The following is a 23,557-nucleotide window of genomic DNA, read 5'->3' on the forward strand; positions in this document are numbered from 1 at the left end:
AAAAATTATATGACTTTAATATTGCTTAAAGTTTCCTTAATCATTACATAGGTATTATTTATCTAAAAAATCACTACCGGAAAAATTCTGGCTTGATCAAAAGGAAGATGATAAAAAATACACGAAGAGGTAACATCAATTTATGATACTTTCAAAAGTCTGGATTGTGTTTTTAGAAACTTCACATGCTTCCTTATTTTCTTTTTTCATGTGGTGCAGTCTGCAGAAAACAGCAAAAATCATGTATGTACTTATGTTTTATATTTTTAAAACCCTTATGATTAGTTAAAAATTATGGGAGAATTTTTTTAAAAATTGTAGTTGGCCTGTGGAAAATCCCTCTTGACCTTGGGTTATACAAAAACATAAATATAAAAACAAAGTTTTTTGGTATGGATGTTGGAATGCTTATAATTTTATGGTATTTACTTGCCAGAATTTCTTTTATGGCCCTACGTAGGCAATTCCATCAGATTATGGAAAAGATGGTTTCCTAGGGATTTATGGGGAAAATGTTAAGCTGCTATCTGTTAGGAATTGACTTCATTGCTATTGCGCTGTCAGTTAATTTTCAGTTATTTTCAAAAAAATTTTCCTTTGAGTCTGTGGCTTTCAAAAATTATCTAGAGAAATTAACTATTTTAAAAATATTCTTTTGCTATAATTGAAAACATTTTGACTTTATTTAGCATTTATAAGCTTGAAAGTTTATGATCCCTTAAAGGGTAGATTTACATATTTGCAGTTGCCTAAGAGCTTAAGCACTGAGTAGCCTTTGTTTTTGTATTTTGCTGAATAAACAATAAAATGAAGTTAATGGAAGGATTAATGGCTTGCTTAAATTAGTGGGCTTCATTCATCACTGTTTTTAATTTCTTGAGATAATGAATTTTAAAAGCAATAAATATAATGCTTTAGTTTCTTGAGTTCTTTTCTGGCTCAATATTTACATGGATTTGCGTGAAAGAACCAAAGAGATAATAATTCTGGAACCAATTGAAACTCTTATATGCCTTTCAGGATTTGAGAATGTATTAATGCCTGCTGCTCTGTATCCAGTCTAAGGGAGCCTATTTGTTTACTATCACATTGACTTCCTTTGATGTCTTTTAGTATTACCCTCACTCAGACCCAAGGATTATGTCTTTTGGGGGCTCCTATCTTCCTGAGCTAGAGACACGTGACAGGGTAAATCTCTCCCCCAGGTAGAGGCTGCAGCCTTCTTTTTTTGTTCTCTGTTTTTTTAATTCTTAGACTCAAAGTATTGAATTTAGCCCATGGCTATCTATAACCTTTAGCTACATAAGTATGGAATGTTCCCATTTCAGAAATTTTTTTGCAATTCCTTTTTTTCCCTCAGGGTACACTCTCCTACAAAACCAGCCAGTTACTCAGTAAAGTGGACGATAGAAGAAAAAGAGCTGTTTGAACAAGGGCTGGTAAATAGAGCAATTTTTAATTTATAGTAAAATGATTCTAGAAGCAAATATTGATAGAGTTATAAGGTTAAATTAATTTATAGAGACCGGAATTTTCTTTTTAATTACAATTATAACACCTTTAGTTTTTCTGTAATGATGGTTGTAGTGTAGTACAAGAGAATTCCTTTTAACTTATATTTGAGGTACTAAAATACTAAAATAGATTTGAGTCTATAATTTTCACACTTTTTGGTATTAATAATGTCCAAGAAATTGAGCTATATCTGTATACATGACACCAACTACCTGTATTAAGAAGCAAAATTATTTAGTAGTCTGTTTTTTTCTCAAAACAAAAACTATGTATTTGAAACTGTCTAGGTGATCAGCTGAGTTTTTATTCAGATATTTGGCATTGTGTACACAGTTTAAATGTTTCAGTAGATGTAAATGAAGACCAGAAACATTTCTTTTGCATGAGTGTCTATGGTACTGAGATCTGTTTAAATGTCCATAAGTTATGTAATGGAAAAAATATATATGCCAGTTTCTAATTCTGAAAATACTCATTAATATGAAGAAACTTTTAATAAAATACTCAGAATTTTTTTTTTTTTTTACTGTCAAGATTAGATTATGTCTTCTCCTTTAAGGTACATATTACCCAGTATTCTAATTAATTTTGAAATTATGTGTATTTATACATTATATAGAGAGAATATTTATATTTATGTGAGATTCGTGAATACTAATTGAAATATCATTGTTAACATTATTTCTACAGATGATGAGAAATGAAATGTTTTTGTATTTTTCTAGTTAGTCAAGACTATGACATTTGTATACTCTATGATGTTCTTATCTAAATATAAACTCTCTTGAGGTTTTATCTCTTCGAGGTTTTTTCCTGTACTGGTCATGTTTTGTATATTGGTATTTCAGTCTGTTGCATGATTATCATTTATATAATCCAACATTAATTAATCAGTCATTTATTTAAGATTGCTGACAGCTTTGGTGTTTTGCCCCTTATCAAAGACCAGATATGTATATGCATACATATGCAAATGAGTTATGAACTTAAGGTTAATTTTTAGGTTATTGTTGATACTGGTGTTAGTTATGGGGATTACATTTGCATGGTTCAAAATTCAAAAGGTTGCTAAAGTTATAGGGTGTTAAGCGTTCTTCTCTCTCTCTTCTCTGCCCTTCAGTTCTCTTTGCCTGAGGTAACCAGTGTCATTGCTTCTTTGTGTTTCCTTCCAGAGATATTTTGTCCATATATAAGCAGATGTATATTTATTTATATAAAACTGTATAGAAATCTATCTACAGTAAGAAAATATTAAACTTTGAATGTTTTTCCATACAAAAAGCATGGAATTATTGGTTGTATTCCCAGCCCTTTTAACCCATTGATACAATTTATTCATAGACTGAATTCTGTCAGGCTCAAAGAGAATTGTGTGGTACTGAGTGATGAAGGAAGATTTTTTTTCCTTTCCTTTCTTAAGCATACAACTGTCCCTTTGCTCTATTTTGAAATTGGTGAAATGTTTTCTTTGCTCCCTGATTTATTTATTTATTTATTTATTTAGAGATGGGTCTCACGGTGTTGCCCAGGATGAACTTGAACACCTTGGCTCAAACAATCCCCGTTCCTCAGCCCTCTGAGTAGCTGGGACTAGAGGCATGCACCACTGCGCCTACCTTCTTTGCTCCTCTTGTTAGTGTCCCCTCCTCAATTTTCTTAGTGTCCAAGCCCCTACTATCCAATTAATCACACTTTATCCAGATCTCTCCTGTCTCCAGAAGTGCTCCACACTACCAGTTATTTATTTGTCTTTATCCTGCAATAGAGATAACTAGTTCTTCTGTAAGTTGATCTCAAATAGGTGCTAAGAGCAATCTTAACACATTAACTGCCATGTGAGTTGTATTTAACTCACTCTAGTTTTGAGCCTGGGGCCTCTTGAGGCATATGTAACTCACATGTCTCTTCACCTTGGGAGCCGTGAGAACTATTTTTCAAGTTGCATGTAACTCATGCACAGAAAACAATACAAAATAATAATAAAATTTTCATTAAATTAGAAAGGATCATTTTGTTTTCCAAGTTTTCATTCTGTTTTCATAGTAAAACATCATGGTTCCAATGAAAAAATTATTTTTCCTAGTGTGGCAGTCAATACGTTAAATAATTTATATAATAATAATTTTCCCGGGAATACTTTGAGTTTTAAGAAATTGTCCATATATCAGATTTTCTAATGAATATCATAAATAAGAATATAAATTAAGGTTTATCATTTGAGTCTGATCTTTGAAGATGATTTGCTACCATAAGTCATGACTACCTGGCCTCTAAATCTGACCCTGGGGTCAGATTTCTTCAGTTGTGGCTAGTTTTTTGTTTTTCATAGTTTTAAGAATTCTAAAAAATTGGAATTATTTAACTGCCTTGGGAAGTACAGAGTCTCTTGTGTTGGGGATATTATAAAAAGGATTTATGTATTAAATAATAGACTTGATATTTAAAAATTCCTTTTAGCTTTCAAATTACGTGTGTTCTTTCTGTACTTTAGAATACACGGGAGTTCCCTGAAGTTCTCAGTTTTTTCCCTCCACAGCTTCAGTGTTAGGAGGTGCACTGCCTTTGATGCCAGAGGGTTGTCGGGAGGCATTAGTTGCAGGTCAGCCTCATTTGTGAGTCAGTCTTTTAGGTCATTTCACTGTGACATCTGTATAGAGTAAAAGTCTCTATTATGAGACACCTAATGAATATTGCAAAATACAGAATCTTGGTAAAAACTATATATATTTTGAAATTAGTGTGGAACATGTTCAGTTGATCATATAAATAGAAAATGTAACCTGCCTCCCTTTCAGGTACTTATTTCTTTGAAAAAGTTATCTTAGCTTTGGAACATCATAATGTGCAATATGAATTCATATAGTTAGGTAATAGAAGTGATAGATCTTCATTTAGATAGCTAATTTTTTTTAAAGTAATTTATAAAATCACTTCAGTCAGTTTTTGGTAGTCCAGTTTCCGAAAGAAGAATATGGGGCTCTGATTTTAAAAGCACAGTCTATATAGAAGGCTTCATTGTGTTCTTTAGAAAATAAGTAAAGATGGAGGATTTTTGAGTTTGTTTTTTTTTTTTAGATGTGGCACTTGCTTAGAATATTCATAAGTAAGTTAATCAAAAGCATTTTTTTTCCGTTTTGATAACGTAGGCTAAATTTGGCCGAAGGTGGACCAAAATTGCAAAGCTAATTGGAAGTCGTACTGTTTTACAAGTGAAGAGTTATGCCAGACAGTATTTTAAAAATAAGGTAAGCGCAATGTAAATATCATAGTTAATAATGCTAATATTTAGAATAAACAAAATTCGAGCAGAAATATTTCTTTAATTCTGGTATTAAAGTTTATAGTGAAAGTATTTTATACCTGAGTAGTAGTATCCAAGTGGTTTATCTTTCCAAATCTCAGAGCATGTCTTCAGTGTTTTGAGTGTTGCTATTAAATGGGTGTCATGTTATTGCATTTAATATCATAAAGTTAAATAGGACAAAATATTAATTACTCAAAAACATCCTATAAAGCAAATTGTATTTCAAAGAGAAAATCTTAGAGGTCTCATTGTTTCCTCTGGAAAATATCTTTTCTTTTTAAAATATTTGCATGATAGAAACTTCTAAGAATTACTAGAGCTTAGGGGACATAAATGCTATCATGTTTAATAGCAATGGAATTTTTGTAATTGTTATGAAGAATTGTCTGAAATTTTAATAAATTGCAATATTGAGAAAAGTGTACTTATGGTCTAGTTCCTTAATCTTTCAAGTAATTTGTACTGTATTCAAACAGGTAGTATTGATATTCAGAATTTTTGTATGGTCTGTTTAAGCTCTAGAAACATAACTATATAAAATTTGGAAGTATCTTAGATGAAATTTGGTGTTTTCTTTTAATATAATGATTTGTCTTAGCGTTAGCTGGCCATAGGTGGTAACTAATGGAATGAATTCATCATACATCAATCTTCGTCTCTCTCTTTTAACCAAACAAAAGCATTTTCAAGGCAGCTTATCAAGGATGAGGTATTAAGGAACAGAATAAAGCTTAACTTGGTTATTCTTATTCCTGTGCTTATCAAACTGGAACATGGAGTGTATCTTGGAGTATCAATTTTACTCGAAGACTGGGATAGAGGGGTACATTTTTAAGATTATAACAGACATTAGTATATTAAGAAATCTAATACAAAATTTCATCTGCATTTTTTAAGATTAAAAACAGGAGACCTCAAATAAATAGCAAGATTGTTAAAGGCTATTTCAGGCTGTATTTCCAAATCTCTATTTCCTTCTGCTACCCTTTCATTCTCTACATAGTAAGCCAGTTAACCTCAAATATATGGTCCTGGGATTCTATTGTGATACAGCTTCTATAAATAATCTCTTTCCGAGAGCTGTCATATCCCTTTGGTATGTCAGTTATTTATAAGACTTTTCAAAAAGTTTGCATGTAAAGATTTTATTTCAAGTTATATTTGGTCATAACTTTGATTATCTTTTCCTTGTTACATTGCCAGATATTGATGTCTATAATAGCAGATATGGAAGATAATTTCATGGCTTGAAATATAAGCTCTATAATATTGGAATTGTATTAAATGAACCTGTATAAAAACAATTTGTTTCTGTTAACCCTGTATTTAAATGAAAAATGGTTTTAGTTTACTGAGTGAAGTTATCCTGAAGTTAAGACTTATTTTAGCATTATAAGAAATGATCAGCTGAAGTATCAGACATTCTGAGAAATAAGCCTTTATAAATATTTCAATACCTTTCAAAATACCTTACTCTGATAGTTATCGGTTCATTCTCTATGGTTGTAGTTATATATAGGTCATGCTTATTTGATTAATAAAAATCACCAGGCCATGAATGAGTTATTTATTTATAGAAATTTAAAATGGTGATCCTTTACATTTAAAATGCAGTTGTAAACCCTTTTAAGAGAAGCACATTAAAGGTGTATTATACCATTAACATGTACTCAGTTTAATAACATTGTATTTATTTTTTTGTGTCAGTGATTAAATTTTAAAATCTTAATATTGGGGTTTTATTCTGATTTTTAATAAGGTAAAATGGGGTCTAGAGAAAGAAACACCAAATCAGAAGAACAGTAATCCCCAGGTTAAAAATGAAGATAAAGGGACAAAGGCATGGACACCATTATGTTTAAGGGGACGTGCTGATCCCAACTTGAATGCTGTAAAAATTGAAAAGTTATCTGATGATGAGGAAGTAGACATCACAGATGAAGTGGATGAGTTGTCTTCTCAAACAGCCCAAAAGAATTCTAGCAGTGATCTCTTACTAGACATTCCCAATAGTAAAATGCATGGAACCAATCAAGGAGAACTCGTTGCTTCTGACAGCCAGGAAGCTCCCTTTTCTAAATCTTCCAGGCACTGTCTTCAGAATGTAAAGCAAGATGAAGTTGAAAAACTTTCAAACTCAGAAATTACATTGTGGACTGAAAAACAAAACAACAGTGACAAAAAGTCAGTTGAATTAAATGATCAAAAATGTAATAAACTGATTAAGAACTGTAACAAGCATGACGAAAGTGGAATAATAGATGATGCCAGGCAATTGCCTTCTCCAGAACCTTGTGAAACTCAGAAACATTTGAGTGATAATGAAATACTTTTTCATTCTTCTTGCCAATTGGTGGAGGAAAGCCATGAGGAAGAAGAGCTTAAGCCACCAGAACAAGAAGTGGAAATAGATAGAAATATCATTCAAGAAGAAGAAAAACAAGCAATTCCTGAGTTTTTTGAGGGACGCCAAGCTAAAACACCAGAACGCTATTTGAAAATCAGAAATTACATTTTGGATCAATGGTAAGAAAGAATTATATTTTAGATGCTGTTTTAAAAACCTGATTCTCTGAAGTATTTTAATGAGGCCTATGCAGAATTTAGAATTTTGCTGGTGAATCAAGAGAGCTTTTGCATATATTATCATTTCATTAGGCAAGATTTAAAATTTCTTGTAGTGAAACTTTTTTGAAAGCTTTGGTAAACATTGTTTATAACTATCATAACCTATCTATCCATTAGAGGGTTTGGGCCTGGGGAAAAGTGATAGATGATTGCTTTGTGGAGCAATTTCTCAGGACAATGTTAGGAAGATATAAATAGAGAACACTACTGCATTAGAAAAGGGAAAATTTCTTTTAGGTTTATCATGTACTATGAGTACAAAGAAAAAAATTTGATGAAAGAGGAATAACACCATAAAATGTGGCTAGATTGCAGAAACTCTTCTAAATAGCTATCTTAAATGTTTCAACTTTGAACTTGTGGCATAATGTGCTAATAATTCTTTCATCCAGCTTCATTAGGATGTAGGAATTTTCTGATACATGAAGTTTATCCTATAAATTGTCAGTACCTTTTATTTGAATTATTTAGTGGGGGGTAGGGAACAAACCAAAAAATTTCTCACCTTACTTGCCTAAATATTTTGAAAGTAATTTGAATTTTTCTTAATAACTTAATTAAGCCATCATTAAACATTCATAATTGCTATTGCTGTTTCAGAAGCTATTCGATTATGTAGGACCATCTTTATAGAGAGTTTCCCGGTTCCTTAGAGTATACCTTCTGGGTCAGGGTGGCGTTATAGTAAAGAATACTTAAAAGGAACAACTCCTCACATTTACATAGTGCTTTAAAGTTTTCAGAAAGGTTTCCTGTATCATCTCATTTAATTCCTTACAACAGTATTGTGAAATAGGAAGGTGGTATTATCTCTATTTGGTAGAAAATGATTCTGAGATCAGGAGAGGTTTAGGGACCTGCCTTTGATTATACAACCAGCCACTGACACATGAAGGACTTCAGTTCAAGTCTTGAGTCTATAAATCAATGTTGCCTAATCCACACTATTAAATAACACTAATTAAATTAGAATCTCAATCGCTATCTACTTTTGTTTTTGGAAATAAGAGGAGGAATGGCCAAAGTTGAAGGATCTTGAAATAATAACTAACACAAAATGTCTATATTAATGGTCAGCGTATACTTAATGTTACTTTAATCCATTCTATTTGTTACTTTGAATTTTGGATTCTAAATGAAACAGAGTAATTTATATAGGTACTATAAATTATATGGCAATATTTCCTAAATCATTTGCCTTGGTTCATGAAACTAGTTAGGTATTGCTGTTTCAATGTGGTGATTTAGCAGAACTGTGTCAAAACGAAAAGAAATGTTTGAACAGGAACTCAAATCTCTTCTCTTCAGAAATAGAAGAGAGAGTGGTTAACACCACTGGAGGTGGTGTTAAAAAAAAATAGAAGGAAGAATTAAAGTTTCAAAATAAAAAGAGGCCTGCCACATTTTTTCATAGATAAAATATCCTTTTCATAAAAGCAGATACAATTGACTCCCTGTTTAAGGGAATATTTTTATTAAAATAGTAAGTAGTACCATTATTGAATGCCTACCACATGCCACATACTGTGTTTAAGTCATTTCCAATTGTCTAGACAACCTTGTCCTCATTTTTTTGAGTTTTTTTTTTTTTGCGGGGAGAAAAATGAGGTTCACAGAGGGTAAGAAACTTGTTTCAATCCATACTGGGCGAAGGTGATTTCTGAGTCTCCAGTCTTGACTCCTTATTTTCACACTTCCAATTCAGGGCCTTGACCCTGACTTTTCACTGTGCCTTGAATGCTCTTCCCTGTCCCCCTCCCCACCCCAATATTTTGGTAAGTCTTCCTTCCTTGTCTCATTCACATCTGCTAAGGAAGTAAGAGGTTTCTCTGACCAATCTTCTCTGACTACCATATCTAAAATACCTCACATATCTCCTCCCTCTAATTCTGTCTCCTCTTACCCTGTATTTTATTTTATTCATAGAACTTATTACTACCAAAAAAATTTACATTTTTGGGGGTCAGAACCTGGGCTGGAAAAAAATGTATGTATTACATTTTTATTTGTGCATTGTCTTCTCTTCCCTCAACCCCCATGATAATGCAGGCAACATGAGGGCAGCCCCCACCCCGACTTTATAGAGGAGGGCACTGAGGCCCAGGGAGGTGGATAGAGTCCTTGCAGACCAGTCCAGGCATTCTGGCCAAGGCAGTTTTCCCACCTCACTGTCCCCTGCCCCTAACAGGACTGAGAAGGCTTTACAACCCACATCTCAGCCTCAGTCTCCTTCATTCATTCATTCTCATTTGTCTTGAGTGTGGGGCACAGCTCCAGGCACTGGGAAGGGGAAGGGACATACAACAAACACTAAATAAGCTGGTAAACAGAATGGTCACAGAACTCTCCTCAGCACACGGGGTGGGGGTGCTGGTGCCTCTTTGGTCAGGTGGTCCAGGGAGGCCTCTCTGGGAGGGCAACATTCGATGCAGCCTTTTGTCTTGTTAATTCTAGTGCTTAGAACAATACTTGGAATATAGACACTGTATTTGTTAGGGGAAAAAGATTGAACATATGAATCATCACTGTCTTGTGAACAGACATTTTTCAGAGTTCTTAGCATTTGTTCAGCACTGTGCTAGATTACTGAGTTCTGTTTTGATTTGAGTAATCTTCAATTACTCAATTAATCTTTAATTAAGTCAATTCAGTTTTTCAGACTCCCTACAGTTTTTGATAGCCATGCTCTTTCCTGCTTTATTACCTTCATTTTTGTAATTTGTTTCCTTTTCTTTCAAGACATACTGAAATCTCAAGTTTTCTGTGGAAGTTATGATACCCTCTCACATCACAAATTACTTTTTACCTTCTGCTTTGAGCAGTCTATCTATCCAAAATGGTCTGTGGCTGTTTGACTCACTTTATGCCCTTATTTTTTTTTGACTTTTTCTTCCTAGTGCTATTGTTACCTGACAACATAATATATATTGTTCATTGGTTTATTGACAGTTTCGCCCATTAGAATATAAGGTCTGTGAGGTCAGGAACTTTATATTGTTCATCTCTATATCCCTAGTGCCTAGAACAATGCCTGGTGCATAGGACACAAATATTTGTGTAATAAAATAATGACTGAATAAGAAATACCCATGTTATATGATATAGCTGAATACTCAGTTTATAATATCTATTCTTGACTCCTGATTCTATAAGCACAAAGAAGTGCTTTAATCACTCTGACTCTCTTGTTTCCTCATTTCTAAAATGGGAATAATAAAATCTACCTTCTAGAATCGTGAAGATTGAGAACGTGCAACTCACAGTACAACATTTGGCATAAGCACTCAGTAATTGGTTTCTACTAAGTTCTCCAATACTCTTAAATTTTATATGGTGCTATCTGGCATGGTACATTAAGTCTGTTCAGTAAATATGTGTTTTATTATATAAGCCTTTTATTTCTTTCATAGTTTTGGGAAGTTTCTTGATTCCTTTGGAATCCCCTATAATGTCTTTCTGTTTTCCACTGAGAGTAAGCACTTAATATTTGTTGGCATATGATTAAAAATGAATATAAAACTTTTATGCATTTACAAGATAGCTGATAATTAAATGATTTTGTTTGTTAAGAATAGATAAACCTAAGTAATATATTTAAAATTGGAAAAGTCTAATACTACATCCTTTCAATATATTATCAAAGTGCCCTTTTTATTTAAAGATTCAATTTGGACTTATATGTAAGTAAACTTCTAACTTCAAGGTTCTGGAGTAACTGGAATCTATTGAATTTAACACTGGGGAAGAAATAATACTAGTAAAAATGACACTATACATATAAGTATTATTTAAAAATATTCCAGAAAAAAGTACACTTGGGTATTATGTATTAGTATTGTGTTTACGACACATTGACACATTGAAAGGGGTAAAATTTTAAGATATTTCAAATATTAAAAGTTATCCCCAGAAATCTTTTTTCATGTTTCTATTTATCCAAAATAATTGTACTTCCATCTCTTAATTAGGGAGATATGCAAACCGAAATACTTAAATAAGACCTCAGTACGCCCTGGCCTGAAGAACTGTGGGGATGTTAATTGTATCGGACGGATTCATACCTACCTCGAATTGATAGGAGCAATCAATTTTGGATGTGGTAAAAATAAAAACTCAACAACATCTTTTACGTGATATTTTCTATCCTTACGGCACCTATTCATTTCTGTGATGGTTAGAATTCAAATAAATTTAGGTACATAGAATTCAGAAAGATGCTATAATATTATGGAATAACGGTGTTAATTAAGATTTTGCTGTCAAACAGATTTCTGTTGATTAAACTGTGTTTCCCTTTGACCTACAATGAAAATTCAGAGTGTAATTTTAGGTAATAGAAATAGTTTAAGAATATAATTCTTTGGCAGGTAAAATTATTTTATGAAAACTCTAATAATAGCCCATTTACTTGGCAAACACTGTATTCATGCAAGAAATGCTGTCTAGCAATGTTTAAATAAAAGAAATAATTATGAGCCTCTACAGTTAAATGTAATAAAAACGCCAAAATATTTTTCATGGAAGAAAATTTCTTTTACCCTAGTTTTTTTTTTTTTTTAAATTTAAAGTTGATGAATATGCATATTTTAAAATGTATTCTACCCTTTTATTGAATTAACATGACACAGACTTTTTAAAGAAAGCTAATAGCCATTCATAGTTACAAAATAAGGTAATTAGAACCTTGTAAATCCATGGTTTAAGAAGAATATATTCTGTATTCTTTGTCTATTATGAAAGTGAGACAGCTAAACAGAAAATTTTAATCAAATATGATTTTGTTTTATGTAGAAATAGATAAAATTTACAATCTGCCAGGAGTGGGGGTCTGTCCTTCATTTCAGTGTCTTCCTTTGCCCAAAGCCATGTATATTGAGACTAGCTTTTCAGGAAAACTAAGGCATTTTAGCTTCCTCTGCCACTAAAAGAAAAATGAAGTCATATTTTCTATATTAGACTGCCAAAATTATCAAAGTAGGCCTAGCAGTCATTTAATCGGAAATTAAACAAATTAACCATTTCCTAAATATTCCATTTTATTGATAATTTTCTTGTAATAATTATATTACTTTTATTTGAGAACTGCTGAGTAGCATATCAAATATATGATTGTGGAATAAGATAGAGTCACAGAAGCTCAGCTGTGGTCAGTGTAGATGTGTCTTCCTATTTAACAAATGAAGTTCGCAAAATAATAGATGTGGTGTTTTTTGTTTTTGGTTGTGTTTTTTTTTTTTTTTTTTTTTGGTCTTTCCTGACTTCCAATAGAACAGGCTGTATATAATAGGCCACAACCAGTTGATAAAGTACGAATCAGAGACAGAAAAGATGCAGTGGAAGCATACCAACTTGCCCAGCGTCTGCAGTCTATGGTAAGCTGTCATCTTTCTCACTCAATGATCTGTCCATATTGTTCCTTACCTTGTTTAGTGAAGCATACCTACTTCTCTAGCTGTTTAACAAATGGCCCATTTAGTGGAAAAACATATTTTCTCTTGGCTTTCACCGTAGCCATTCACTTTTCTGGCTTCCATTCAATTTCATGTTGATTTGTAAGGAAAACAAACTAAAAAAACCCTTGTAATTCACTGGCAAACTTATGGAAGCATAATATTTTGCTGAAGTGGTCTTGGGCTGCTTGGTTTTGATTTATAAATTTAATGTGTCTTTTAAAACTATACAGTTCAGTTCTCTCTTCTTTGAGTCATTTTTGTTTATTCTTTTAAAATTCTTACCTTAAGAATCAGCTTTTTGGAATAACTAGCTCTTATTTTTTAATTCTTAGAGTTAATGAGTTTTGTAATATTTTAAAATTCATAAAAATTATTTTAAAAATAAACGATCCAACAGTTCTGTAAGTCAGAGTTGTAATATGATCTTGTTCATTTTACTAATAAATAGTAATAGGTAAGATAAAATGAAAAGAAAGTCTAGATGATCAAGTAGCTAATTTTCTCAGAATGTTTAGACTGTAAATTGTTTCTACCTAGATTTGCTACCTTTAAGAAAGGATGTTTTCAAGCAGAGTTGCTGGAGATGCTCCTAGTCAAACACTCCTTTGGCAACTAGTCCGTTTTAAAGGCCTTAGTATTGAGGTTTACAAAACTGTATATTAGTACTGTAGTCAACTAACTTTGTAATTTTTCATTATTTATATTAACTAGGCTATCTCCTTTCTAAAGCTGAGATATGATTATTTTGCTTCTACTTTTCAAGATTATATCTCTTCCTGTATATTCTTATAAATTTTCTACAGGTGGTTGAAAGGGAAGCCATTTTCTTGGTAGTTTTTTTTTGGTCTTAAAAATATTTTTGTCCTAGTGTTTTAGCTCCTAAATGATGAAAGGAAATGTAAATTTAAGAAGAAATGCAAGTAAAATACAGAAAATGGTCACTGATTTTTATTTTTTGGACAGCCTTCCTCTGCCGCCAACCACCCCACACCCTGCCCACCTGCTGCTGGTGCTCCCACCCTTAGCTCAACATCACTGATGTATTTCTAAGCAGAGCGCTAAACTGTTGAACATAAATTAATCAAATAAGATTTAGTTAGACATTGCTGATCAGAGATTATACTATTTAAATAGATACTTTGTTTGATTCTTAGATAATTATCTTTTTTTTTTTTTTGAGACAGAGCCTCACTCTGTTGCCCGGGCTAGAGTACTGTGGCATCAGCCTAGCTCACAGCAACCTCTTCCTCCTGGGCTCAAGCGATCCTCCTGCCTCAGCCTCCCAAGTAGCTGGGACTACAGGCATGCGCCACCATGCCTGGCTAATTTTTTCTATATACATTTTTAGTTGTCCAGCTAATTTTTTTCTGTTTTTTTAGTAGAGACGGAGTCTCGCTCTTGCTCAGGCTGGTCTCGAACTCCTGAGCCCAAACGATCTGCCCACCTCGGCCTCCCAGAGTGCTAGGATTACAGGCGTGAGCCACCATGCCAGGCCTTTTTTTTTTTTTTTGAAGACAGTCTTGCTCTGTTGCCCCAGCTAGAGTGCAGTGGCATCATCATAGTTCCCTACAGCCTCAAACTCCTGGGCTCAAGCGATCTTGCCTCAGCTTCCCAAACAGCTAGGACTACAAGTGCGTGCCACCACACCCAGCTAATTTTTATTTTTTTTATAGAGACAGGGTCTTACTCTTGTTCAGGCTGGTCTCGAACTCCTAACCTCAAGCAATCCTCTTGCCTTGGCCTCTCAGAGTGCTAGGATTACAGGCGCCTGGCCATTGTTTTTGTTTTGTGTGTTTAAGTGCTGTGATTTCTTCATGTTAATCTTGTTACCTTTTGCTTTACTTTAATCTTACAATAGCGCACAAGGAGACGTAGGGTCCGAGACCCATGGGGAAACTGGTGTGATGCAAGGGACTTAGAAGGACAAACGTTTGAGGTAACTTTGACTTTTCAAGTGGCTTATCCATGAAAACTGTTTGTAATACATTTGTGTACATCTTAATGTCATATATATGACACTTGTTTCATATGTTAACATGTATATCTTCAGTCCCATGTTAATTTGTCTAGAAGTCACCAATGAACAGCAAAGTAGAAGGCATCAGTGGTATAGTTAACTAGGAGTTTAACTCATTTCCAAACTTTGATTCTGTCTTCACATTCTTGTCTCTAGCTCAAGAATATCTGCCAGGGTGCCAAGAAATTGATATATTCAGTTCATTTCATTAGACATTTACTGAATGATGTTCTGATACACAAATTAAAATATTGTTCTAAGCACTGGACATAAATTGAATTACAAATATTTAAATGTTATTTCTACTATTAAAAACTGTGGTCTTAAGAGGAAACGTAGACAGTGAACATGTTTGTGTATGTGTACATATACACACACATGCACATACGTGTTCTAAATATATAAATTTGTTTGTAAACAACCAGTGTACTAGAATGGAAGAATGTGGGAATGTGCACGTACTGGCTTTGTTATCTTGAGCAGTTACTTAACCTCACTGAATTTCATGTTTTTTAATTTATGAAATGTGGATAATAATACCTGCCTTAAAGGATTATTGTAAAAAGTAAATGAGATAAAGTATATAAAGGTCCTAAGTACTCAATAACCCTTGCATGCTCAATAAATGATAGTTGTCGATCTTTTCATCCTTCCCATTTCCTGCCCCCAACCTCATACTTGAGCACTATTCTAAGCACAATAATTAATAGTAATTCATGGTTCCTTCCCATAAAGGACTTATATTTCTATTAGGAAAACGAAACCTATGGTAAGTTCCATAAGGTTGGTCCCAGGAATTAATAAGGTCCTCCCAAAGGGTTTGATCAGGGAAGGTTTCACAGAACATGTGATGGTTGGTTTTTTTTGTGGGTTGTTTTTGTTTTTGTTTTGAGACAAAGCCCTGCACCCTGGATAGAGTGCAGTGGCATCACCGTAGCTCACAGCAACCTCAAACTCCTGTGCTCAAGCGATCCTCCTCCCTCAGCCTCCTGAGTAGCTGGGACTACAGGCTTGCACCTTTACGCCTGGCTGATTTTTTCTATTTTTAGTAGAGACAGGGTCTGGCTCTTGCTCAGGCTGGTCTTGAACTCCTGAGGTCAAGTGATCCTCCCGCCTCGGCTTCCCAAAGTGCTAAGATTACAGGCATGAGACACCACACCTGGCCTAGAAGATGTGATGTTTGATCTGAAGGATCAGTAGAAGAATCTCGAAAAGTAGATGAAAGCATTCCAGGCCGAGGAAGTGGCATAAACAAAGGTGCAAACATGGGAAAATGCTGGATATATTCTGAAAGAGATGCATAGTTTGTTTGGGGTAAAGTGTAGGGTTGTTATTAGATATGGAATGAATAGAGATTTACTTTGTTTTATAAACATTTATAAGGGCTTACTATGTGTCAAACACTATCGTCAGTATTTTGTAAACACTAACCCATTTAATCTTGACAATAACAACATGACATTGTTATTACTATTTTTGTTATTATTTTTAAAGATGAAGCAACTGAAATATGAAAGCTTTAGAATTTGCCTAGGGTCACCCGGCTAGTAAATAGCAAAACTAGGCATTCCATCTCCAGAATCTGTATTCTTAATCATTACTTTGCAGTGTCTCTCAGTTGTAAAAGAAAACTCAACACAGTAGACCTTGGTGAGTAGAAATGGGAAATAAGAGAAAAGACTGGTGATTCTGAGGTTTTCAAGTCTGGGTGGCTGGTACCATTGATTGAAATGGGCAAGTCTATGTTTTGAAACAATTTTTAAAAAATATTCAGCATTTCTATTAGTAGCGAAAAGAAAACAACATCTGTATCAATTTAGTCTGTCTTGTTCTCACTTGCCCCTAAATTGGTTTTAAAGAACTATTTTTATTAATTCTGCCTCTCTCAGTAGTTGATAGACTCTTTGATCAATTGGTGTTTTATTTTGTTTTAGCATCTCTCCGCTGAGGAGTTGGCAAAAAGAAGAGAAGAGGAAAAATGCAGACCTGTTAAATCTTTAAAAATGCCAAGACCAACAAAAAGGTTAGTGTTATATGAGTATGATTTTTTTTCAACTTATCCCATGGTTAAAAAGTGGAAAAAATGGAAAAAATACCCAATAGCTATATTATATTGTTCATATTAATTTAAAAAAATACTACTAAATTTTTTGAAGTTTTTTATGTCACTGATTATCAATTTGGGAATCCTTGAATAAACGTTTTAAATTTGTTCAGATTCAGTGAACATAGGATGCAACATATTTACAACATGTTGGTCATTTGGTGGTCATTCAACTTTAGACATGGACAGGTAATCTCATGAAATAACTTGATTCTCTGTTGGATGGTACTAATTGTTAGTAAGCCCAATAATTGCCTATTTCGAGACCTTTAATTTCCCATTCTCTGTAGCTCTTCAACAAACATTGATAGCCTCTGGGATGTTCTTCTGCTCTTTATTTTCTCGTCTATCTGGGCTTTTAGTTTCTTTTTATTCATGTTGATTAAGCACTTTCTACTTTATAGGTCTTCTTTATTTAACAAATATTTTTGAATACCTACTATATTTAGTATACGTCAGGAAATATTCTTGGGCACTTGGGATACAGTATTAAGCAAAACAAAGTATCTGTTCTCTCGGAGCTAACAGTCTCTTCTTTGGTTGAATGGGAACTGAATTATCCTGCTCTTTTCTAGTTGTGTTAACATGAACATATTCCTATGTGTTTTTCTTTCCCTGAACATAGCCTAACAAAACCTTTTTATTGTTCTTAATATATTTCTCAAGCCTCGATTCTTTACTGGTCAAAGACTTTTGAACTTTTCTCTCAGATTTACACATGCTTTTGTATATAGCCTTACATAGGTTCTCTCCTTCTTATCTCTTTTTACTTTTTCATTTTAAAATAAGAGCTTATCATGGGACTTTCTAATACATTAATTTCTTTAGCAGAACTGTTTGTCACTCATTCATTCAAAAAATATTTATTGAGTCTCTACTCTGTAGTGGACACATTATTGTACTTACAGAAGTGTTTTCGAAAAACTTCCATCTTTCTTGAACTTTCTTTCAGGTCTTATGTCAGGGAATTAGTTACATTTCATTGAACTTTTTGAAATCTGCTTTTAGTGTGGAACAGCGGTCCCCAATTTTTTTGGCACCAGGAACTGGTTTCATGGAAGACAATTTTTCCAGGGAAGGTGGGAGAGGGGAACGCAGAGGCGGAGCTTAGGCAGTGATGCGATGCAAGTGATGCTGTAAATATAGATGAAATTGCACTGACTCACCACTGCTCACCTCCTGCTGTTCGGCCCAATTCCCGACAGGCCACAGACTGGTACCTGGTCTTTGGGCTGGGGGTTGGGGACCTCAGGTGTGTAGAACATGTATTTGGTGGTTTATAGTGTTCTCTTTCAGTGTTAAAGGAAATTGAGACAACAGAATAACTTTTCTCTGAAAGTTCCTAGTTTGTTTTGTTTTGTAAAAACAATGCTTCATTTGAAAGGGTTGATGGAATGTCCTAAGAAATTATGTTAGTTTAATGTTTTTCTCATTCAAACAGAATTTGGGTTTAGATTATTGATACATGTTTTCAAAATTTGTGAATAAATGTTATTTTCTTAATCTTGTTGAGATTATATTAAAAATGATTTTTTTTTCTCTTTTAGCTCATTTGATCCCTTCCAGCTGATACCTTGTAATTTTTTCAATGAAGAAAAGCAGGTACTATTTATGTATTAATGAATGACCATAAAAAGTGCCCATCCCTGTCAGACAGGAAATACTTATTTCTGTATGTGCAGGATATATAGATGTGAAAAGGTTGGACAAGGCCAAGAATATTAAGGGTCATATCAGTGATACAGATGGAAAATGAGAGAGAATTTCTCCCTCTGGGGGTTTTAAATGGTAATTTTTTTAAAAAGTCCAGTTTGCTCTGAGCCTTGATTAATGCTAACAGTTTGGTGGGTTAGTTAAAGGAGAAAAGGGTGGACATTTCAGTTGGGGAGAAAAAAATCTCTATTTTTATGCTCCCCCACTTTTTTTTTTTGTATTTCAGGAGCCATTTCAGGTGAAAGTGGCTTCAGAAGCACTTTTAATAATGGATTTGGTAAGGATAATCTATTGTGTTTACTTAGTTATTCTGATTTCTATTCTTGTGTATTTTTATTGCAGGCATAAGACAGTATCGAAGACGTGTATTTTGGATCTTAACTATCCTCTTTTACAAGGAATCTAAAAATAAGTCTTTTCTTTTGGAGAAAAGCCAAACAATTGCATGTTTCCATATTTTAGAGAAAATAAATTAATGTGAGTTTTTGCAGACTGTTTATCATCATTAATCTTATTTTCATTTCCTAATATCTTGTGTCTGCTGCCTTTTAGATCACCGAAACAAAGCCCAAGTCCTCTAATTAGGAGATTCCTTGTTTGCACTAAATTTCCAGTACCTCCAACGGTTTTGTGTTCCTTTGCAATGTTTTCCTGTAGAGGGACTTGGTGATTTTTACTTTTTATCCTTATACCTCTCTTGAATAGGAAGAGTAAATGGTGTTTTCAGTTTGTGAGTGAAAAGGTAGAGTCTGCAAGTGTTGTAGTGTTCGGTTGAAAGCTTGTCAGCCAGCAGTGAAGATAGACCTGAAATCTTAGCATCTAGTTTTTCTCCTGTGCTACTTTATTTTAGAAAAGCATAATTACCATACTTGTAAATGACTCTCCTATGATAAGTGAGTTGTATTTTGGTTTTTTGTCAGGTGAGTTTGTGCATTTGGGCTAAGTGTGTCTTGTATTTCTTTTAGCATGCTCATGTTTCTATGGCAGAAGTGATTGGTCTGTTAGGAGGAAGATACTCAGAAGTTGATAAAATAGTTGAAGTAAGTTCTCTCTTTTAAAAAAAATGTTTTAATTATTATTTAGTCCTGCTTTCATACCAAATATCTTTATAAAATTCAGTGAGTATAATTAAAATATAGACTTTCCTTATGATATGTGTGAGAATATGCAAATGTAGCAAGTTATAAATTCCCAGAAGTGACTTAAAATTCCATATACTGAGCACCTGTTTCTTTTTACCACCAAGAGAGAACACTGCCAGGCCTTGGCTCCTCATTACCTTTACCAACAAAAAGTGACACCTCCTAAGAGGCCAGAACTATGTACTAACTCTTGTAGTTGAAAGTTAGTATACATCATTCTGTTGCAATTATTGTCATAAGTAATAGGAGTCATTGAAAAAATACCTTCGTACAGGTATTATGTGAGCTGACCTGGAAAACTAACAATTATTATGACCGTGTTTGGGTAGAAAATGGCATGCTAAGTTCCTAGCATACAATCATACTTTTGGAGTATAAGTCATTTGCAAGTTACAGGCTGCCTACCATATAGTCAGATAAAAGTCTTGGCCTTGAAAAATTTCTGTTTCTATGTATGAAAGAATTGAAGCCTTAATAATTAACAAGATTTTAGTATAATCATATGAGAATCAATCCTTCTTAGGTATGTGCAGCAGAACCGTGTAACAGTCTGAGTACAGGACTACAGTGCGAAATGGATCCTGTATCACAAACACAGGCCTCAGAAACCTTGGCTGTTAGAGGCTACAGTGTTATCGGATGGTATCATTCTCATCCTGCGTTTGATCCTAATCCTTCTTTACGAGATATTGATACACAAGCCAAATATCAGGTGTGTTTGTAGGTATTATGTTTGTCTATTCTGTAAGTGATTGCACATCTACCCCAACCCCATTGCTTTCTATGAATAAATAAACTTCTAACATTTTTAGGACTGCATTTCTAATATTCTTTATATATGGGGTTTTGAAAGAACTTGCTTTTTTTTCTGATTGCAAGAGTAATGACCTAGTTTAAGGTCATTATTAACTAACTCTATTTTTAAATACTGTTAGAACCTTTAAAAATTGATGGAAAAGACCAGGAAAAGGAGTAGGGATAATTGAAATAATCAGAAACATAATATATTTTTCATCTCTGGAAAAAACAAAGTTTTCTTTTATTCTGTAATTTTATGTTTGATACGTGAATGTTTTTGCTATAGGCAGCTATTTGCTTTTTTTTCTGATTGCAAGAGTAATGACCTAGTTTAAGGTCATTATTAACTAACTCTATTTTTAAATACTGTCAGAACCTTTAAAAATTGATGGAAAAGACCAGGAAAAGGAGTAGGGATAATTGAAATAATCAGAAACATAATATATTTTTCATCTCTGGATAAAACAAAGTTTTCTTTTATTCTGTAATTTTATGTTTGATACGTGAATGTTTTTGCTATAGGCAGCTATTTGTACATTATTACTGTATTGGTAAGTATTACAGCTGTAGGATAGTGAATATGATTAGTAAATTCATGGCAAATGTAGGTTTTGCAGGCCACATGACTTTTTTTTACAGGTCATTGGGTTGAACACATACTGGCCTGAAAAATTTACAGTGTGAATGAATATAGAAGGCATTTCCTTTAGTTGTTGTTAGGATATGACGTTTTTAATGTACTTTTTTGTTTCGCTTTCCCCATTAGATGTCTAAAATAGTAATATGGATAAATACTGACTTTTAAATTTATATAGTTGAAACTAATTACACTTTTCTTGTAATTGTAGAGTTACTTCTCCAGAGGAGGTGCAAAGTTCATTGGAATGATTGTTAGTCCCTATAATCGAAACAATCCCTTACCATATTCTCAGATTACCTGCCTGGTTATAAGTGAGGAAATTAGCCCAGATGGCTCCTATCGTAAGTTTTCAACAAAAATAACTTCATCTTATTTCTGCCCTCATTTCTTTGAGTTTACAAATCAAAGAATGTACAACTATTCACAAATATTTAATGGCAAAGTTTATACCCTCAACTAAGGAATTTCTGTTTGGGTGTCACCTAGTGCAGCCACCCTCTTCCCTTTCATAATATCCTGCTATATTCAGGTCTCCACTGTGTTACCACGGCCACTGGGCAAAAGAATTACAACATGGAGGAAAGTTATGGCCAAGCAGTGTGTATGTTAGGCACTGCAATAAACAGAACAGTCTCTTTCCTCATGAAAATTTTTTATAAATGCAGACTGGCTTTCTCTGTGACAGCATACAAATGAAAAAAAAATGACCACCAGCTCTCCATCACCTCCCAGTTTAAGGTCAATATTAATTAACTCTATTTTTATATCTCTTAGTTCCCATTCTATTTCAAGAAAGAATTTGGTTGGTATAGCCCATCATCTGACTTTGTTGCTCTGAAGTTTATGTCCACTTGTGGTCCAATCATTTCTGGCTGGATAGGGAATTAGTATAGCCAACTAGGAAAAGGAAGGAAGTGTGAATAAAAAGGAAATGTTTGGAGGAAACAATAAGCATCTCTAGGATATTTATTCTCTGCTCTCTACCTTACTACCACTGGTCTAGTTCAGGTACTCTTCCGGACACTGTCACTGCAGTTACCACATTGTACTCTTCCCCATTGGATGCATGAGCTCTTTGTAGGTAGATACTATATTATATTTGTTTTTCTATCCTGTTCCTAGCACAAGATCTGGTATAAAGTAGGTACTAAATGAATGTTTGTTTAATAATTAACTTTTCTTCATTCTTAATGATCTCACTTGGATACCTTCTATTTGGTAAAGACTTCCCAGCACTACCCCGATGATATTTGTTATTAGTTGCTCAATTCTTTGTGCATTTACAATATTGTTTTTCTGCCTTCATAGTTGCTTTTGTCTTTTAATATAATTTGTCTACTTAGCAAGTTGTGTTAAACTGAGCACCTAAAGAGCAGGAACTATGTTTTGGTGTTATTTGTCTTTGTGTCCTCAGTATCACCTAATCAATTGCCTTGCATCTAGGAGGTGGTTAACACTCTGTAGGTTTTTATTGAATAGATAAAACTGGCATTAGCTTTAGTCCAGAATGTACATTTTGACCATAGCACATAATATACATTACTCTTTGACATTGTGTATAATTTTACAAAAAGAAAAATCACAATTAACTTGTTCTTACTTTAAATCGTTTCTTAATCTCACAGTCTGCTAGATTTTGGTAGGGAGCTTCCACTCTGATTTGACTTTAAGTTTAAATTCATTAGAATTACATGAAATTTAAAATGTAGTTTGTGGAATTCCACTTCTGACCAAAATGAAGTAATAAGACCTGTCTGAAACAACCCAAAAACTGGACAAAATATATAAAATAATGGTATTCAGGACACAGCATCAGGCAGCAAAGGAATGTGATTGCCAAGAGATGGGAAATGAGTGAAGCGAGCCAAAATTTCCCTAGCTTACTGACTGAGAGGAGTTTCCAGGTAAGACACAAGGAGGATAAACTCACCCAGAGCTCGGCAGACTCTCTGAGGTGATGGAGGTGAGGAGACTAAGGAGACAGAAGCAGCTAAATTTATAGAACAGAGTCCCAGAGAACAGAAAGCTGAATAATAGAGAGTGAACTCTGGAGATGTGTAGAAGTTACCTCTCGAGTATTTATCAAAATATATACCAGCACATGCATGTGAAGAAACTAGCCCAGGCAGGGGAAAGAACCACTTGAGAGGATCAGAGGGAACCGTACACGATGCTCTTATGAGCTACCATTGCACAGCAGTGCAAGGTATTCTGTGTTACCGTCATTGCAGAAAACTGTTGAA

General features: G+C 33.8%; 1 protein-coding gene across 1 annotated transcript in view; it reads left to right on the plus strand.

Annotated features, from left to right (window-relative positions):
- MYSM1 (Myb-like, SWIRM and MPN domains 1) overlaps positions 1-23,557 on the plus strand; it is a 35,989-nt gene that overhangs the window by 8,388 nt on the left and 4,044 nt on the right. The window contains exons 4-17 of the mRNA XM_012639401.1: positions 52-129; positions 220-243; positions 1,361-1,439; positions 4,662-4,760; positions 6,579-7,345; positions 11,416-11,546; positions 12,716-12,819; positions 14,759-14,836; positions 16,852-16,940; positions 18,569-18,623; positions 18,961-19,011; positions 19,700-19,774; positions 20,400-20,588; positions 21,523-21,655. Coding sequence (XP_012494855.1) covers positions 52-129; positions 220-243; positions 1,361-1,439; positions 4,662-4,760; positions 6,579-7,345; positions 11,416-11,546; positions 12,716-12,819; positions 14,759-14,836; positions 16,852-16,940; positions 18,569-18,623; positions 18,961-19,011; positions 19,700-19,774; positions 20,400-20,588; positions 21,523-21,655 — 1,952 coding nt within the window. The remainder of the gene's footprint in view (positions 1-51; positions 130-219; positions 244-1,360; positions 1,440-4,661; positions 4,761-6,578; positions 7,346-11,415; positions 11,547-12,715; positions 12,820-14,758; positions 14,837-16,851; positions 16,941-18,568; positions 18,624-18,960; positions 19,012-19,699; positions 19,775-20,399; positions 20,589-21,522; positions 21,656-23,557) is intronic.

Source organism: Propithecus coquereli, unplaced genomic scaffold (genome assembly GCF_000956105.1).
Source record: "Propithecus coquereli isolate 6110/MARCELLA unplaced genomic scaffold, Pcoq_1.0 Scaffold14, whole genome shotgun sequence".
Lineage (NCBI taxonomy): Eukaryota > Metazoa > Chordata > Mammalia > Primates > Indriidae > Propithecus > Propithecus coquereli.